Below are 16,124 nucleotides of genomic sequence, written 5' to 3' on the forward strand. Positions count from 1 at the left end.
AGTGACCTGGCAGGCTTGTTTCCCGGGGTCTGAGAGGCACAGGGGCTGCGCGTGGCCCGGCTTCTCACCCCATTCCTCTCAAGGGAAACTGGCCCAGGATGAGTCACTGGCTCTGTGTCCCTGGGGCTTGCCCAGAGGCTGGCCATGTGGGAGCACGCTCACTGCCCAGATTTCCCCTTTTGGGTAAACAGCAGCCACTTCCTCCTGGGTTGGCCACTTCCTTCTGGTCACTGGGCTCCAAGAGGCTAGAGGGGGCAGACCCTGCAGCCCCAAGCAGGCCTGTCCTAGACATGGGGAGGGGGGACTACACAGGCTGGACCCTGGCCACAGGATGTGGACGTCCAGCTAGGAGACTTGGGGACCGGAGCCACGGAGGAGGGGCCACGAGGGAGGGCCCAGGAGCCGGCAGAGTACCCGTGCACGACGGCCTTGAGCAGGGGACCTGCCTGGGAAGGATGGGAACTGAAGCTGTGTTTGTTCAGCATTTTACATAAACTGACTGAACTTGCCCAAACAGAGGGTGGGGGGGGGGGGAGTGCAGCAGGAGCCGAGATAAGGGCTGTCCCGTAGCCCCTTCGACCCCGATGTGACACAATGCAGGGTGTGTTTCAGGAAAAAAGCATCTTGGTTGAGGGAGTGGACAGGGCTGGTGGCCTGGGAGAGGTATAGGGGGTCGGGAGGGGGTCGAGTGGGTCCTGAATTCTCGGCCACGTCTACTCAGCGGGGCTGCAGGGACAGGGACTTTGCTGAGAGGTTGTGGCCACTTTGTCCGGCTTGCTGGGGTCCCAGGACCGTGGGGGCCACGTTCAGGGCCTGGCCAGGGTGGTCTGTTCTATAGACTCTGAAGGCCCAGAGCCCTCGGCCAGCTCTCAAGGGGCTGACGAAATGTCTGTAGCCTAAAACAGATAAACTGGGGCTCCACGAGGAAAAGCAAAATCCACATTAATACCCATTGAATCAGATGTCCACAAGAGGTACCGTTATGGCAATGTCACAGTAATCCTCAACACGTCAGTCCTGTTAGGGGATGTGGCTGGCTCGGTCAGCAGAGTGTGCGACTCCTGACCTTGGGGTCGTGAATTGGAGCCCCACGTGGGGCGTACATGTCACTCAGAAATAAATAAACTTCAAAAAGAAACGTCAGTCCCTTTGAAAACAATGTGTGGGCTGGATTTCTCTCTCGGCCAGGGCGCCCACACAGACATGATGATTGCCAAGAAACTGTCAATCAGACATAAAGTAAAATGAATTCCTCACAGAAAATACCAGCATCATGATTATACAAATGCCTTCAAACATTTTTAGAGCAATGTTTACCATAGAATGTGGGGCATTTTAATGTGTTGGATATGATGTGGGATGTGGCCCGACCCAAGGAAGCCGGGGCTAGAGGCAGCCTCCTCCCTTGCCAGGGGTGGCCGGGAGGGACAGCGGGCTCTGGTGCAGGATGGTCAGGCTGGGGGCCCAGCTTGTCCACTGAGAAGCACAGACAGCAACTGCCGAGGAACGGTAGTGGTCCCTTGTCCAGTCCCATCTGCCCAGGCTGGGGACTCAGCCCTGTGTCTTCCTGACCCTTAGCCGATCTCAGTCTCTGCAAGGTGTATCTGGGCTCAGTTCTGTCCTCTGGGACCACAGGCCACGGCCACCCCCACTTTTGCACACCTGGCTCACAGAGCTGAGGACAGTGGCTGTCCCCCCTCCTCCCTGGCCTCCTGTGCACAGAGCTGCGGCTACACAGATCCCGTGCTCCCAGCTGGTCCCCTTTCCATGGGATTTCCCAGTCACATCCCCCCCAGCTGCCTCACCCTGCAAGCTGGTTAGTCACTGCTCCTCTCACCCACAGGGCGAGGCCCAGATCCAGCTCGGTTTCCTCTCTCTGGAGGGCGGCCGGCCCCACTGCTGCAGGGCTCCTGCAGGGCACACTTGGTCCTCCCTGTGTGGGGGCTGGGCCACTGCTGGATTCAGTGCCCCCCCCCCCCCAAGCTACCTGCTCAGGACATCTATGTTAACTGTACAGGTCTGGAGGGAGTGCCGAGCACTGCACCTGTAAACCTCACAGGAACAACAGTAGGAGCTGTATGATCACATTCTACAGATGAAGATGCTAGGCTCAGAAAGGTCAAGTGACCTAGCCAAGGTCACAGCTCTGGAGAGCGGCAGAGCTCCCAGATGAATCCCATCTGCCTGACTCCAGAGCCCACCCTCCACACCGTGTGTTTGGTGCTCAAAGAGCACCTGGGACATGAAGGTGGGGTAGCTGCGCTGTCGCCACCTGCGGGACTGCTGATGGCCCCAGGCAAGGGGTGTCCGAGGGTCAGCGGATCCCGCGCTCATGTGTGGCTGCCTGGGCCGGGAGGCTCACTCGGCCCGCGTGTCTGAGTGGGCGACTGGTTCGGTCCCCTGTCCATCTCAGAAAGCGAGGCCTTCCAGCTTCCCTGGTGTCCTGTCACGCGTCTGGTGAGGACACGCAGAAGGAAGAGGGGTATTTGCTTGGATCTGGCCCCTGAAGTGAAGCCAGAACCTTCTCTCCGTCCTTCCGCGGAGCCGCAGTCAGCTCTCGGCGTCACATCAGGTCCAGGCGCCGGACGCAGCGGTCCACGGGGCCGCTGTCCGGCTGGTCCCGCTCGGAGCTGCACCTGCTCCGCGGACCCCCGCGCCGCGCCCCTGCAGGCCCGGACCTCCCGCCGTCGGCCAGGACGCGCCTCTTCCCCGCCCCGAAGCGCCGGTTTCCGCTGTGTTGCAGCGTCTGCCTTCCCGACCCCCCCCCCCCCACACCGGTGAGACCGTGCGCGGTCCGGCTCCCCCCGCGCGTTCCTCTCTGCACCGCGGCCCTGGGCCCACGTGGTCGCGGCGGGCTCGGCCCGTCCTTCCTCGCGCTTCCTCTTTCGGACGACGGCCAGTTTCACGCGGTCGTGGCCGCTGGCTGGCCGTCTGTGGCGCGTCCCCCGCGTCCCTCCCGGAAGGGCGCGCGGCACAGGTGCTGCGGGCCTCGGGCGGCAGGTGCGCGGAGCCCGAGCGCCTCGCGGGCTCGCGCCGTGACGGCGGGACTACAAGTCCCAGGCTGCCTTGCGCGGCCGCGGGCCGTGCGCAGCGGCGGGGCGGGGCGGGGCGGGGCCTGGCGCGCGGGGGCGGCGCGGGGGCGCGGGCGGCGCGGGGGCGCGCAGGGCCGGGGCAGCGGCGGTGGCGGCGGCGATGCCGGGGCCCGGGGCGCGGGCCGACGAGGAGGAGCGGGAGGGCGCGGCGGGGGCGCGGGAGCCGGCGCGGCTGTGCGGGTACCTGCAGAAGCTGTCGGGCAAGGGCCCGCTGCGCGGCTACCGCAGCCGCTGGTTCGTGTTCGACGCGCGCCGCTGCTACCTCTACTACTTCAAGAGCCCGCAGGACGCGCTGCCGCTCGGCCACCTGGACATCGCGGACGCCTGCTTCAGCTACCAGGGCCCCGACGAGGCGGCCGAGCCCGGCGCCGAGCCGCCCGCGCACTTCCAGGTTCACAGCGCGGGCGCCGTCACGGTGCTCAAGGTGGGAGCGGAGCCCGCGCCCGGCGCCCCTCGCCCCGGCGCCCCCTCCCCGGCGCCCCCTCCCCGCCTCGGCCCGGCGCCCCCTCCCCGCCTCGGCCCGGCGCGCTCGGGCCCCCGCGCCCGCCCCTCACCTGGGCTCCCCCACGCGCGACGCGGTCGCCCGGCGCGGCCCCTCGCGCCCGGGGGCTTCTGGCCCTACCGAGCGCCCGGCCCCTTGGTGCTTCCGCTGCCGCTTCGGGCCGGGGGAGGGGCGGGCTGACCCTGGACCCCTGGCGGGGTGCGCTTCAGGGCCCCCACCGGTGGTCGCCCGCAGTGCGCGCCCCGTGGGGCAGGGGCGTCGGCGACGCTCGCGCAGCCTGGAAGCGGCCGAGCCTGTTCTCCTGCTCCTTGCTTTGCTGGGGGACGTGGGAGGGGGCTGCTCCCGCCAGGTCTGCGTGGCCCGTGCGAGGCGTCCTTCGTCCTGTCGCACAGAAACCCCGCGTGGGACGTCCGGCCGAGGGGCCGGGGCTGGAGTCCCCAGTCGTGGTCCTGGTGCCCCGCGCCTCCCCTGGCCTTGCGCCCCCGCCCCCCCTCCCCGTCCCCAGGGGCCCTGGCGCTGGAGCTCACACCTCTCTTCTGGCCTCGCTCCCTGCCTGGCTGCTGGGCGCCCCCATCCGCGTCCTCAGGCTGGACTCTCTCCCCAGTGGCAGGGCTGGGCTGGGCTGGGCTGCGGCGCTGGCTCTCCAGGCCAAGCACTGAGCAGGGTGGGTGTGCCTGCTTCCCTCAGCCCTCTGAGCCCCGGACGTCCCCGAGACCTCCCCGAGCAGGGTCATTCTTACAGCCTGGTCAGCTCAGCCGCTGCCACTCAGGCCCACTGTGATTCCCGGGTCCTTTCCGGCCCCTCCATGCCTTCTGTGGGTGGGGGCAGACAGCCTGCTTCTGCAGGGTGCACTAGGACTCCGGCTGACTTGGAAACAGTTGGTGTAAACTTGGGAATGACTCCAGGGAGCGCACAGGGCCTCCTGCCAGAGAAAGGCTTGTCCTCACTGTGTGCGCAGGCCCTGTGTGTCAAATGGATTTCCTGTGGAATTGTTAGTTAAAAGAGAAAATGGAGCGTCCTGTTTCAGGTTCTCTCAGCCGACTTTGGAGCCGTCTGTCCGTCGTCTCACGGGCAGAAATGTGAGTCTTGGAGGCACGACCCCACACGGGACCTGGAGAATCGGGCGGGGAGGGTGGTGGGAGAGCCCAGTGGGCCGGAGCTCGCCTGGGTCTGCCAGCTCCCACCCCTGTGTGTCCCAGCCCCTTCTGGTCTAGGGGGACGCGTGCCTTCTTGTTAGGGGGTTGTGAGCAGTCTGGAAGTGCGGGACTGTCTGGCTCAGCGTAGGCCCTTGTGCGAAATGAAGAGGAGCATCTGTGGCCCAGTACGTGGCACAGCCGAGTAACGGAGTGTTTATACAGTAGAGAACCCGAACGGCTGACAGCTAGTACTGTCCACACGGCACACACATAAAACGGGGCAGGGAGACGGGACAGGGCTTTGCCTGTGGACGGCACCAAGGATGGAAGCGTGGAGAAGCTCCCACCGTGGTCTGTGCCGTGTGGTGAGTGGGGAGTCACATGGGGGTGGGGTGATGAGCCCTGGACTTAGGATGGACTTGCCGCATAGGAAGACGGGCAGCAGGAGTGGGTCCTGCGGGTGTCCGGTGTGTTTGCAAGTGTTTGTTTCTAGGACTGGTTGATGGGTGCCCCAGGACGCTTTCTAGCATTCCGTCCATCTACTTGTAGGTTCAGAATATTTTTAAAAAAGGAAATCCGCGTTCATGTGGAGTCCTGGGTTACGAACACGGGAAGTTGAGTGTCACGGGATGCCCGAGGCTGAGGGTCTGCTTTACAGAAACGCTGGGAATGGGAGCGCCGGCAGAGCTTTCCGGAAGAAGGGAGCTGAGGAGACGGCGGGGTCCAGAGCAGGGGCACACTCTGAGAGGATGCATTTTGGTGTAGGGCGTCCCTTTTGAGCCGCAGGAGTAAAACTTGCGTGGCGGTAGAGGTGGGGGTCCGCCATTTACCTTCCTTGTCACCTGTCAGGTCCTGTAAGCGTTAATGCTTGGCTCGAGGACTCCTCGGCCAGGGGAGCCCCTGATTTGCAGCGGGGTCTTAACGTAGCCTGGGACTGAGCCCAGCTCAGGCTTCAGCTGGTCGCATATCGTTTTACAGATACCACATCCCTGGGCAGATGACTTATAAAGAAAAGAAAAATCAGCAATTTCCTTCTTGCATTATCATGTGTTTCTTGTTTTGAAGCGTCTCTCGGATGCCTCTGGCACAGCTGTGGTTTCGCTGGGCTTTTTCGAAACGTTTTACTACTTGAGTCTTAATGAAAGCTGATATTGGAATTTCTTGCTAAGCTTCTCTGTTGCTGAGCTGGGGGATCTGGTCCAGCGCCGTGTTTTGCAGATGAGGGGACGGAGGCCAGAGAGGGGCTGGGATGTGCCTGAGGTCGGGAAGCCAGAACAAGACTCCTCTGAAGGTTGGGACTCCGGGAATAGCGAGTGCCCGAGGTGTGGGGTAGGTACTGGCGTGGGAACGTCCGTGGTTTGGGATGAGAGAAGGTTTGGTGCTTTTCCCTTCACTGCATTTGATTTCCGTCCTTTCCATGCAGCAAACAAGCATCAGAACACTCGGAAGTTGCCAGGTGGTCAGGCCGAGGCCAGCGGCGCCGGGCGCCGGAACGGGGGTGGGGAGGCGGCCCACTGGGCCATCCAGGGGTGTGAGGAGCAGGGGACGTTCTGGAGTGAGGCAGGCGCGTGACTGCCGGGGTGGTAGGGGAGCGTGAGCGGGAACCCGCCTCTCCTGCTGGGCCTCTGCAGCCCAGGGACCCCTTCCCTGGGGCCGTTCGGTGCTCAGAAGGACTTGGGGCGGCTTCTGAGCCGCGTAACTACCCAGTCACGCACGCTCAGTCTTGGCCTAGTTTTCTGGGAAGGGTGCGCATTCTCTGCTGTTGAAACGGCTCCCAGCTTAATGACAAACATTTCTTAGCTTGGGTAATCGTCGCGTGTCCCCCACAGAAGAGGGCGGGGAGCTCTGCCTGCCAGCGCCGGGGTCCTGCCCAGCGCTCCCGCCCGAAGGCTCCCCCTTGGGTCCTCTGAAAAGTCCTCCCTACCGCGTTGTCCTGACTCCGCTCCTCGAGGGTCTGTTGGGCGTCCCAGACGGGGCCGACACGAGAAGCCGGCGCAGCGTCCTTCATGCGCACTCCCCGCGGCTTGCCTGGTCCTGCTGCCTGGCCCCGCGTGCCTTACGCCGGGGCCTGTACCCCACTTCCTGGAGTTCGATCCCCAGCTTCCAAGCAGCTTCTGCACAATCTGGAGGGCGCAGATGGGGGCTGCCCAGTAAGCACGGGCTTTGGCCCTCCGGGACGGTGAGCCAGACCCTCCAGTGTATCCGGAGACCCTTTCCCCTTGGGGCACGCACAAGCGCCCTCTGAACCGAGCAGGCATCAGCTCTGCAGGGAGGGCGCGGCCTCCCCGGAGCGCAGAGGGTCCCGATCTTCCGGTTGTGCTGGGTCGTGCCCCTAGCTGGACACCAAGGACCGTGGTGTAGCTGCGGTGAGTGTTGGACGTCAGGGCCACTCGGGCATCGCACAGTCTCCGACTGCTCTGCTGTCACAGCCCAGAAGCCGCCGCGGGGTGAGCGTAGCCGTGTTTCCGAAACTGGAATTTCACGTGATTTTCACAGGGCGCAAAACACTGTTGTTTCCATTCTTTAACCACTTAACAGCGTAAAAACCGTTCCTGGCATGTGGGCACGTTTACAGGCAGTGGGCCGGGTGAGACCCCAGGCGGTGGGTCACGGACCCGCATGTTTTGGGGGCGCCTGCGGCCCTCCTCTCTCTCTCAGCCGGAGCTGAGGCCCTGGGCCTACAGGCAGGCCGACATGAGCCAGTTCCTGCCGGCGGGGCTCTCGGTCACATGGGGAGACAGACGGGTCACAGCGACGGGCGCCTTGCAGCGAGCGCGTGTGACGCGTGTGACGGCACCGGATCCTTCACAGGGGAGGGTGGGATGGACTTGCTGAGGTGTGAAGGCTGGGCTGGTGTTGACCGCACCAGCAGGGGAGGGGGAGAAGGGGGGGATGGGGGGCGGGGGGGGCATGGCGGGCGCAGACGTGCGTAGGTGGGAGTGCTGATGGCGGGGCTCAGGGATTTGGGGGGCAGCCAGGGACAAGGGGCACAGCCTTTAGAGGGGGAGGCGTTCGGGGCCAGAGCCGCAGGAATCGGCAAAGAGTTCTAAGCGGGGGCTGAGAGGTTGTTTCCAAACAGAGGCAGGTCCTGCCTGGCACTCGTGTCACCGCGGAGGACCGTCGGGTCCGGTGGGCAGGGCTGCCCTGCGGACGACAGACTGGCAGAAAGGCCCCAAAGGACGTGGCTGTGAAGGTGGAACTGCCGTGGCCCCTCGCTCCTTAGGCACTGCAGGGGGAGTGGGGTCTGGGGGGCCACTCGCGGGGGCCCACGTGCCCTGGGCCTGCCCTGCAGGGTGGACTGCCCGCCCCAGAGCGCCCCTCGTGACTACCCTCCTCACATGCCCGCCGCCCCCACCCGCGTCACTCTCGTGCACGGTGCCAGCTTCCTTCCCGTGCGGGGGCAGCTGTTTCTTGAGAAACGGGGAGGGGCCCCGCACGTTCAGGCTTGAGGCCCAGACACCAGCTGCCACCGCCCTCAGGTCCCCGAGGACTGGACAGGTGTCCTCACCCGGGCGCTCTGCCCACAGACTTCCTGTGTGGTCAGAATGGCATTCAGACGCTAGCCTCCCCGCAAGGACAGGAAAGACCCCCTTCGTGTAGAGATGACTCTCTGGTTGGGGGTAGTCGCGTCTCGGAGAGCTGTGTAGTCGGGTGTGAACAATGGCGGAGAGGCCATTTGCCTGCCTGCTGTCGGCCCGGGCTTCCGTGGGGCTTGGCCGCCGGCCCAGAGGGAGCCGTGGGAGGTCATGAGTTTGGGGGCCACGGGACTCCTGATGGCCCACCTGCCGCACACCTACCTCCCTGCAGAACCCCGTGACTGGGGCACTCTGGCAGCGCAGGAGGAGACGCCCCCGGGGAGCCTGTGGACCCCACAGTTGCCCCATAAGACGCGGTTTATTAGGCTGCACAGGAAACCCCAGGGGCACAGGCTGCCCTGAGGTGGGTCCAGTCCTGTCCAGGTATCTGGGCACCGCATGCTGCCCAGGACAGCGATTGTCTGCGGCTCCACACTGGGTCCAGGGCGTGTGGGGGGGGAGGTCAGGCAGGCCGTCGGCGCTCAGGCCACTCTGGCCGGCTGAGTGGGTTCCTACGAACCTGGGAGGTTCGCGGGGTCTGTCCGTTCGCTCCTGCCGCCGGGTAAGTGGTAAGCCTTTCGCTCTTCCTGCAGAGAGGGCAGCCGTCTTCCCGTGCTCGGAGATGACAGCGCGGGGACTTTACAAACACGCCGGCGCCTGACGGCCTCGTGGGGAGAGTGTGTTTGTCGGCCTCATCCACGTGGGGTGTGACGGTCCGAGGCTCCCCGCGTCCCGACCTGGGGGGCCGTGTGGCGTCTTCCCAGAGGGATGAAGAGGAGGAGAGAGTCCCGTATGTCAGGACTGCTTGGATATGGCCCAGGCCAGACGGCTGTGGTCTCTGTGACCATTTCTGTGGGCACCCCAGAGCTGGGAAGGCCTGGGCCGTGGCTGTCAGGAGTGCTCCCTGGAGAAGGGGGGCTGGGAGCCGGGAGGTTTGGGTAGAACTCGAACACTTAGAGCCTCTCGCACCCGCGGACGTGTCCCCGGTCCGGTGGGAGTCTGTGTCGTCATTCGCTGGCCTTTCTCAGGTTGACTGCGTGGGGAACTGGAGCCTGGTGGGGAAGGGTCCAGAGCTGCGTCCTTCCCCGAGTCCTTGTGCCCCTCCGTGGAGAACTTGTCTGTCGGATAGCAGGCCTAGCGGTGGATGGGGTGGAGGGGTGGGCGGGCGCTGCCCTCGGAGGTGTCGATCCTGGATTAGAGGCATTATTTTGTTTCCCTTCCAGCTCTGTGATGTCCAGCTCTGTGTGTGGCCGACAAGCTGGCCTGACTGTCCCGGGGCACCGTGGCCAGTAGGCGCAGCGCCTGGTGGGGTCTGCGGCACGAGGCCCTGGCAGGAGTCAGCCGTGTGCTGACTCTGGCCTCGGGGGGTGTGCCCGGCCTGCTCGGGGCTGTGACCGGGGTGGTGTCGTTAAGTGGCTCGGTGACTTGGAGGAAGTCCGTGCGCACTCTAGCTCTGGGGTCACTGTCCCCGAGTTGGAGCTGAAGGGGCCGTGACCCGAGGCACCAGCATGAGGGAGCAGGCCCTCAGCGGGGTGGTGGCGGCTCTGACACTGGGGCCGTCCCTGGACGTGCGAACCCAGCAGCTCCGCGAACCCAGTCTGCGTCGTGTTTCCGCCCTTGGCCGTGATCGGCGGGCTCGTGTGGGGCAGGGGTGGACCGGCCCCAGACTGACCGTCCACCCGTCTCCTCCTGTGGCGTGTGGCTTCAAGACGCGGAGTCCCGTGGGGGCCGGACACCAGCGGTGCAGGCGGCATGCTTCCGGGAGGTATCGGCTTAGCGGGAAGTGCGGGTCACGTTGGGAGTCCTCCCTAGGGCGGCTCGTGTCGGCGGGGACAGGTCCCAGCGGCTGGGCTGTCCTCTGGCTGCCAGTGAGCCGTGCCCACCTGCCTGGCCACAGGGTTCGCACTGCGCCCCCCACATCCTGGCCTGCGGCGGCGTGCTGGCAGAGTGCCCTCGTGGCTGGCGTCCGCAGGAAGCATGTTGCTCAGAACCGTGAAACAGGAGAGAGGCCTGCGGAGCACACACACGACGGGCTCGCCCCAGAGACCCCGGTGCGGCTGTAGAGCCAGGGTGCACCCCGGGAACCCACAGCGTAGGATGCCCCGACCCTCCCGCCACAGCCTGCGCGCCTGTCTCTGGGGACCGCTGCCGTCCTGGACCGCGGGTGGCTGCGCCCTCCCCCGCCAAGAACCCAGCGGCCCCGTGTGGTCACGGTTCCCCGTGCAGACTGGAGCTGGCGAGGCCGCGTGGGCGAGGCCAGTGAGGCGTGAGCCCGTACTCGGGGGAACGCTCTGTGGTTTCTGTCTGCCCGTCTACTTTGCATTCTGACTTTCTACCAGCAGCGGTTTGGGGCTCCCAATCCCCTGAGGCCCTGAGGTCTGGGTCCTCCATGCCGGCTCTAGGGGCCTGGGCTGCCCCGAGTGTGGGCGCTCCTCTGGGGGCGTTCGGAGAGTGTTCCCCCGCGTAGCTGCTGAGGACTGCCAGAGCCCCCAGGCTTCACCCAGTGAAGGGAGAGAGGCAGGATGACCCAACCCTTTCCTGAGACAGGGCTCAGCCCGAAAGACCGTTAGAGACTAGCGTGCCTCCCAGACGCCCTGCAGACTAGCCGGAAGGGCTGCAGACCTCGGCTGCCACGCTCTCCTGCCCCCCAGGTCTCTGGCGGGTGGAGCTTGGCACCCCCGTTCCTAAATCTTCACGGTGCGTGGAAACCTCCTGGCAGGGGTGCTGCGGGCGGCCCCCCAGGCTGCTGGCTTTTTTCATTCTCTGAGCTCGCAGAGCCCTGGCTGTTCCCGACTGTGACAGCAGAGCTGACAGGGCCACGGGGATGCAGACCCATGGTCTGTGGGGGCCACGTGCCCCCGTCCTGCTGTTGGGAGAGCGGAGTCTGTCACCTGGCCCAGCCCGCATCCCCGGCCCTTGTCTTTGGGGCCCCTTTCCTGCACACGTGCTTCACCTTGTTCCGTGTCTGGGTCCCCTGCTCCCTGTCCCGGTCCTTGCCTCTGCTCGCTCATCTTTGTGAGGCCCCCGGACGCCAGCAAGGCACCAGGATGGAGAGCTGTGTCAGCGGATTTGTTTGTCCAAAGAAGGGGCCTGAGTGGTCACGGGGAGCCTGCCGACTTCCACCTCCCAAGCGGGTGGCGGGGGACGCCGCTCCAGGGGTCTGGCTTCTTGCTCAGCCTTTGAGACGGGTCGAGGTCCCAGGCGTGTAACTGCTTTGGTAGAGAATGTGAAATGCTGATGTGGAGGTCGTGTGACGATCTAAGAGGTACGTGCGCGCAGCTGCCGCCGGAGGAACGGAGGGCCGTGTGGACGTGTGCGCAGCAGCCTCCGCTCTCCGCTGTCCGGGGCCCAGAGGTCACACCTGGGTCCCCGTCCTGGTGTCTGCCACCGGCTCACATGCAGGGCTTCACGTCCGCTTCGTTTGAGATCTTTCCAGGCCCGTGACTTTGAAACGTTCAAAGGGCAGTTTAGAACCTAAAGTTATTAACCAGACGTAGCTATAGTCTGTGTTTCGTCTGAGTTTTGTGTCATCGGGCTGCTGCCGGTTCCTTGTTGCTTACATGCGTCCTGGGGCACAGGCATCCGTCTTCAGGGTTAGGAGACAGCATTCCCTCCCTACGAGAAGCCGCCGCGTCCTCTTACGCGACACGCCGAGTGAGGTGTGCATGGGAGCCCACCCCGTACATACCCTCCTCTCCGTGGCTCTGCCAGGAGCCCAGAGTCCGCACCCCACATGGAGGACAGGGTGCTGTGTCCTCACATTCCACAGGATTGATTCTGGGGGGGCGTTTGGGCCGGGTGTTGAGGAGCGAGTAGGAGCTCGCAGGCGGTCGCTGGTGCATCAGGAGCCTGGGCTGTGGGAGCTGAGCCAGCTTCTGGGGGGGACGGGGGCGGGCCACTGTCGGTGGAGCGGGGTGCAGGGTGGGGCGCGGCACGTGGACACCGTCAGGGAGTCTGGAAGCACGGGCCGTGTGACTTCACCAGGTCTGGGGAGGACACTGAGGACAGCTCGCTGCTGCGGGGCAAGGTGGACCCGTCAGGAGAGCGCAGGGAGCGGGCGTGGCGGGACAGACGGTCGTCACCCTGCAGGGCCTCTGGGCTGGAGCGCGGCTTCTCCTGCACGCCGTCCAAGGTGTTCCTGTTGCCCCCTGCGGTCTGTGTGCGACACATGTCCTCGGTGCGGGATCGTGGCACCGTGGGGACCCGTGGCCACGCTCGCTTTGACCCCGTGCAGCCGTGCCGACCCCAGTCCGTGTCCGGGCAGAGCCGGCGTCCTTGCCCAGAGCCCAGCATGCTTGGCCCTTGAGGACAGCTCTGCGGCTGTGGGTCCTGCTGGGGTGCCGGGAAGATGGGTGCGGTCTTGGGCGTGCGCTCCCTCCTCTTCCTCATGAGACCGCAAGGACCCCAGGCTCCGGCTGGATGTTCACGGAGCCACCCACCCACCGGGAGGTTGTGGGGGACAGTGGAGACGGGAGAGCAGGTGCGGCTGGTGTGCTGCTGCCGGTCCTGGCTGGCCGCACTGGGCTGCTTGGCCCTCAGAGCCGCCAGGGGGGCAAGTACGTTCCTGCCTTCACTCGCGTCCGCCCAGGGGGCATCTGGGCCCTGTCGCTCTCGGCACGCTGTGAGCCCAGACATCAGGTGCCTGGCCTGGTGCTGACACTGGGGTACGTGGACGGCTGCCTGACGGCTGTGCGCATCCCATGACCATGTGTGCCCGCGCTCAGTCCGACGTCCGGCCCGTGGCGATGGCGCCGCTGATGGTGTCTGATGCTGTCGCCAGTGTGGGATGCACGTCACAGTCTGTCGTGCTCAGTCGTGTGAAGGAACCCGGGCTGGGGGACAGGAGAGCATCGGGAAGGAGTCACAGCGAAGGGCGGATGCCGTCCCGTCTGGTGGAGGGCTGGCGGTCCGGTGCTCTTTCTCCTGCGTCCCCAGAGTTGCACGGCAAACCTGTTGTTGGAAATAAAAGTCTGCGATGTGCTGTGGGTGGGTTTTTTTTCTTTTAAAGGTTTTTATTTATTTATTTGAGAGACAGAGAGAGAGCACAAGCAGGGGAAGTGGCAGAGGGAGAGGCAGACTCCCCGCTGAGCAGGGAGCCCGATGCGGGACTCGGTCCCAGGACTCCAGGATGATGACCTGAGCGGAAGACAGACGCCCAACCCGGGAGCACCCCCGCCCCCGGCCCTCTGCTGTGGTGTTTGTTAACGGGAGAGCGGGAGCCCCCAGGCAGGCAGGAGCCCTGGCGGTCGGCCCCCTCAAGGGCGGCGGCGCCCACCTCCGGCTCCTGCAGGCTGTTGGCTCTCTGTGTCCGTTCATCATTTCTCTTCCACTTCTGCATGTGTCGTTCAGGACAGAGGGTTTTCTCTGTGCCTTCCTTGGTGGGAGTAGAAAGGTCTTTACATTCCAAGAGACTGGGACTTGTTGCACTAGTAACTCCCCTTTGTTTCTGGGGAAAATAATCAGCCCGGCGGGACCCGCGCCTCCTGCCTGGAGCCGACCCCTGGGCCAGGCCACGTGTAGGAAGCAGCCCTCAAAGGCCTGTCCCTGGGCCTTCTGTCTGGGGCTCAGCCTCAGGGAGCGGGGGTCCCTCCCAGGTGCACACGGCCCCTGTGGTGGCCGCCCACGGTGCTTGACCGAAGCCGCCCTCCGCTCCGCTGGGAGCTTTCGCGTGGATCACGGTGGGCCAGAGTCAGACCCCCGAGCCCAGCTTCAAAATTCCGTGGAAATCTGCTGGGTTACTGTTGCGGGATGCAAAAAGAGACAGAAACTTGATCATGTAGGCATTTTCTTTGCGTGATTTAATGACTTTTACTGTACATTCAAATCTGGAACCAAATTTGACTTCGTTTTCTTTCTTTGCAAATTTCTAACCAGCTGTCCTCGTCGAATCGTGAGGCTTTCTCCTGATTTTGTTTGGAACCCTGCGTTCCGTACCAGCTCAGCTCTGCGTCGGACTGCGGGGCTCGCCTGCTGGGCCCGGCGGTGCCTTCCTCACAGGCTTCTGTGCCTGGAAGGGCAGAGTCCCAGGCCCCCCTGGTTTTGTCCAGGATCACTGAGGGGTGAACTTCAGATGAGTTTGTGGTCTCCTTGCTGCGTCTCGATGAGCTCCTTTAGAAAGCGGACCGGGATTTTGGGAAGTTTCTGTCCCCGAGGCCAGGCTTTCGTGTCCTGTCTCTGATGGGGAGTGCGCGTCTGGCTGTTGATTGCTGTTGTGAAGGAAACCGTTGCTCCCTGGGTGTGGCGGAGGCAGGAATCCGCGGATCCCACCCAGTTCTGCGTCCCTGGCCTGGACCGGCGCTTGGCCCAGTCAGGCACTTGGTAAATATTTGCCGAGCAGATGAACCAACGTTTTTGTGTACATGGCATCTTTCCCCTTTCCCTCATTTGGATGCCTTTTGATAGAGGCCCAGGAATGATGCGGGTCAAAGGAGACGAGCTCTGTGTGGCTGAGTTCTTTCCCACAGGGCTGGAGACCCCAGGGTGCAGAGCTCGGCTCTGGTGGTGTGGGTGCGGGGCACGCTGCTCCCGTGATTGCCGGGTCGCTGCACCAGCCCCTCCTGTGGGAACACGCCTGCCGGGAGTGGTGACCAGATGACCTTATGATAGGACTTCTCTGCGCCCTGGGGAGAGAGTCAGGCTTGGGGGGAGTGTCCAGGGGAAGGGACAAGGGGCTGGGGCCCGCTCCGCACATGCGGGCTTCTGGGTTGGAGGCCTGGGGACCGAGTCTGTGGGAGCAGCTGGAGCGTCGTGTGGTTCTCGGCCACTGAGGGCTGAAGTCCACGTCAGGCTGGATGTGGGTGGCCTGGTTTTCATCCTCTGACCTGATGTGACGCCGCCCCTCCATGCAGCAGGTGCCTCAGATCAGGAACGTGCCTGCCCAGTCCAAGTCTGGCCCCTGGCCCCTGAGACGCTCACACGTACGGCTGTCCAAGGTGTCCTGTGTGGTTCGTGCCGGGACTGGTGCCCTGTCTGGCTGGGATTAGCAGCCTTGGCGCGTTAGGAGCAGCTAGACATGAGAAAGTCGGATATTGAATATGTCAGGCGTCGTGGACCATGTTGAGAGCAGCAGGTCTGACCTCCGGCTTCAGGGAACTCAGGCCGATGAGGGACACGCGAGGAGTGAGCTGATGTCTGTGGGAAGCTTACCTGGGTTACGTGGTGTGGTGAGATTCCGTTGGGAGGATGGAGAGAACATGCAGGCTCAGCTTAGGAAAACGTCCTGTGGAGGTAACATTTGCATTGGGCTTTGCAGGATGTATAGGAGTTGGGCAGACTGGTATTCTGAGACTTAGGATGTGGCCCTGGTGAGTCTTCAGATGACAGACACTGGCACCTGGCCTCCTGCTGGACGCTTGTGTCCCATGGGCACCTACTGTGTCTCAGCTGAGCTTTGGCTCTGCCCCTTCCAGCATAACTGGGATGCCCATCTGGCTGTCCAGAATTTGGGATTAGAGCCCTGTAAATGGGGGGCTGGGGGCAGATCCCCTCTCCCAGTCCTGCTGCTCCCCATCCTTGTGGCAGATGGGTGCTGGGCAGATAGAGTGTGGTGGCGATAGGCTTTAGCATGGACTGGCTTGTGTTCCCAGCAGAGCTGGGGCTCACTGTGGGGCACTCCTGGTGATGGGCTCGTGGAGGTGTTTGTGACGTCAGATCACTTGAGGGTCCTACTTACCCTACTGGAGAAGGACAGAGGAGGTACAGAAACGTGAGCCGTCAGCCAGACTAGCCAGACCCATTGTTGGTCCCTAAACAGTGTTGGCATCTCCATGGTTAAAGATTGGAGACGACATCTTGAGATCTACAGCCCCGTGGAGGGGCA

General features: G+C 63.9%; 1 protein-coding gene across 5 annotated transcripts in view; it reads left to right on the forward strand.

The window, feature by feature from the left end:
- The first annotated feature begins 3,156 nt into the window (after positions 1 to 3,156).
- TBC1D2B (TBC1 domain family member 2B) overlaps positions 3,157 to 16,124 on the forward strand; it is a 59,539-nt gene continuing 46,571 nt past the window's right edge. For 4 of the 5 annotated variants that reach the window (XM_032341874.1, XM_032341876.1, XM_032341875.1 and 1 more), the window contains exon 1: positions 3,157 to 3,516. In XM_032341874.1, coding sequence (XP_032197765.1) covers positions 3,193 to 3,516 — 324 coding nt within the window. In that variant the 5' untranslated portion in view covers positions 3,157 to 3,192. Of the gene's footprint in view, positions 3,517 to 4,460; positions 4,674 to 16,124 lie in introns of those variants that run through there. The other variant, XM_032341878.1, reaches the window with a different exon arrangement.

The sequence above is a fragment of the Mustela erminea genome, chromosome 5, assembly GCF_009829155.1.
Source record: "Mustela erminea isolate mMusErm1 chromosome 5, mMusErm1.Pri, whole genome shotgun sequence".
NCBI classification, from domain to species: Eukaryota; Metazoa; Chordata; class Mammalia; order Carnivora; family Mustelidae; genus Mustela; species Mustela erminea.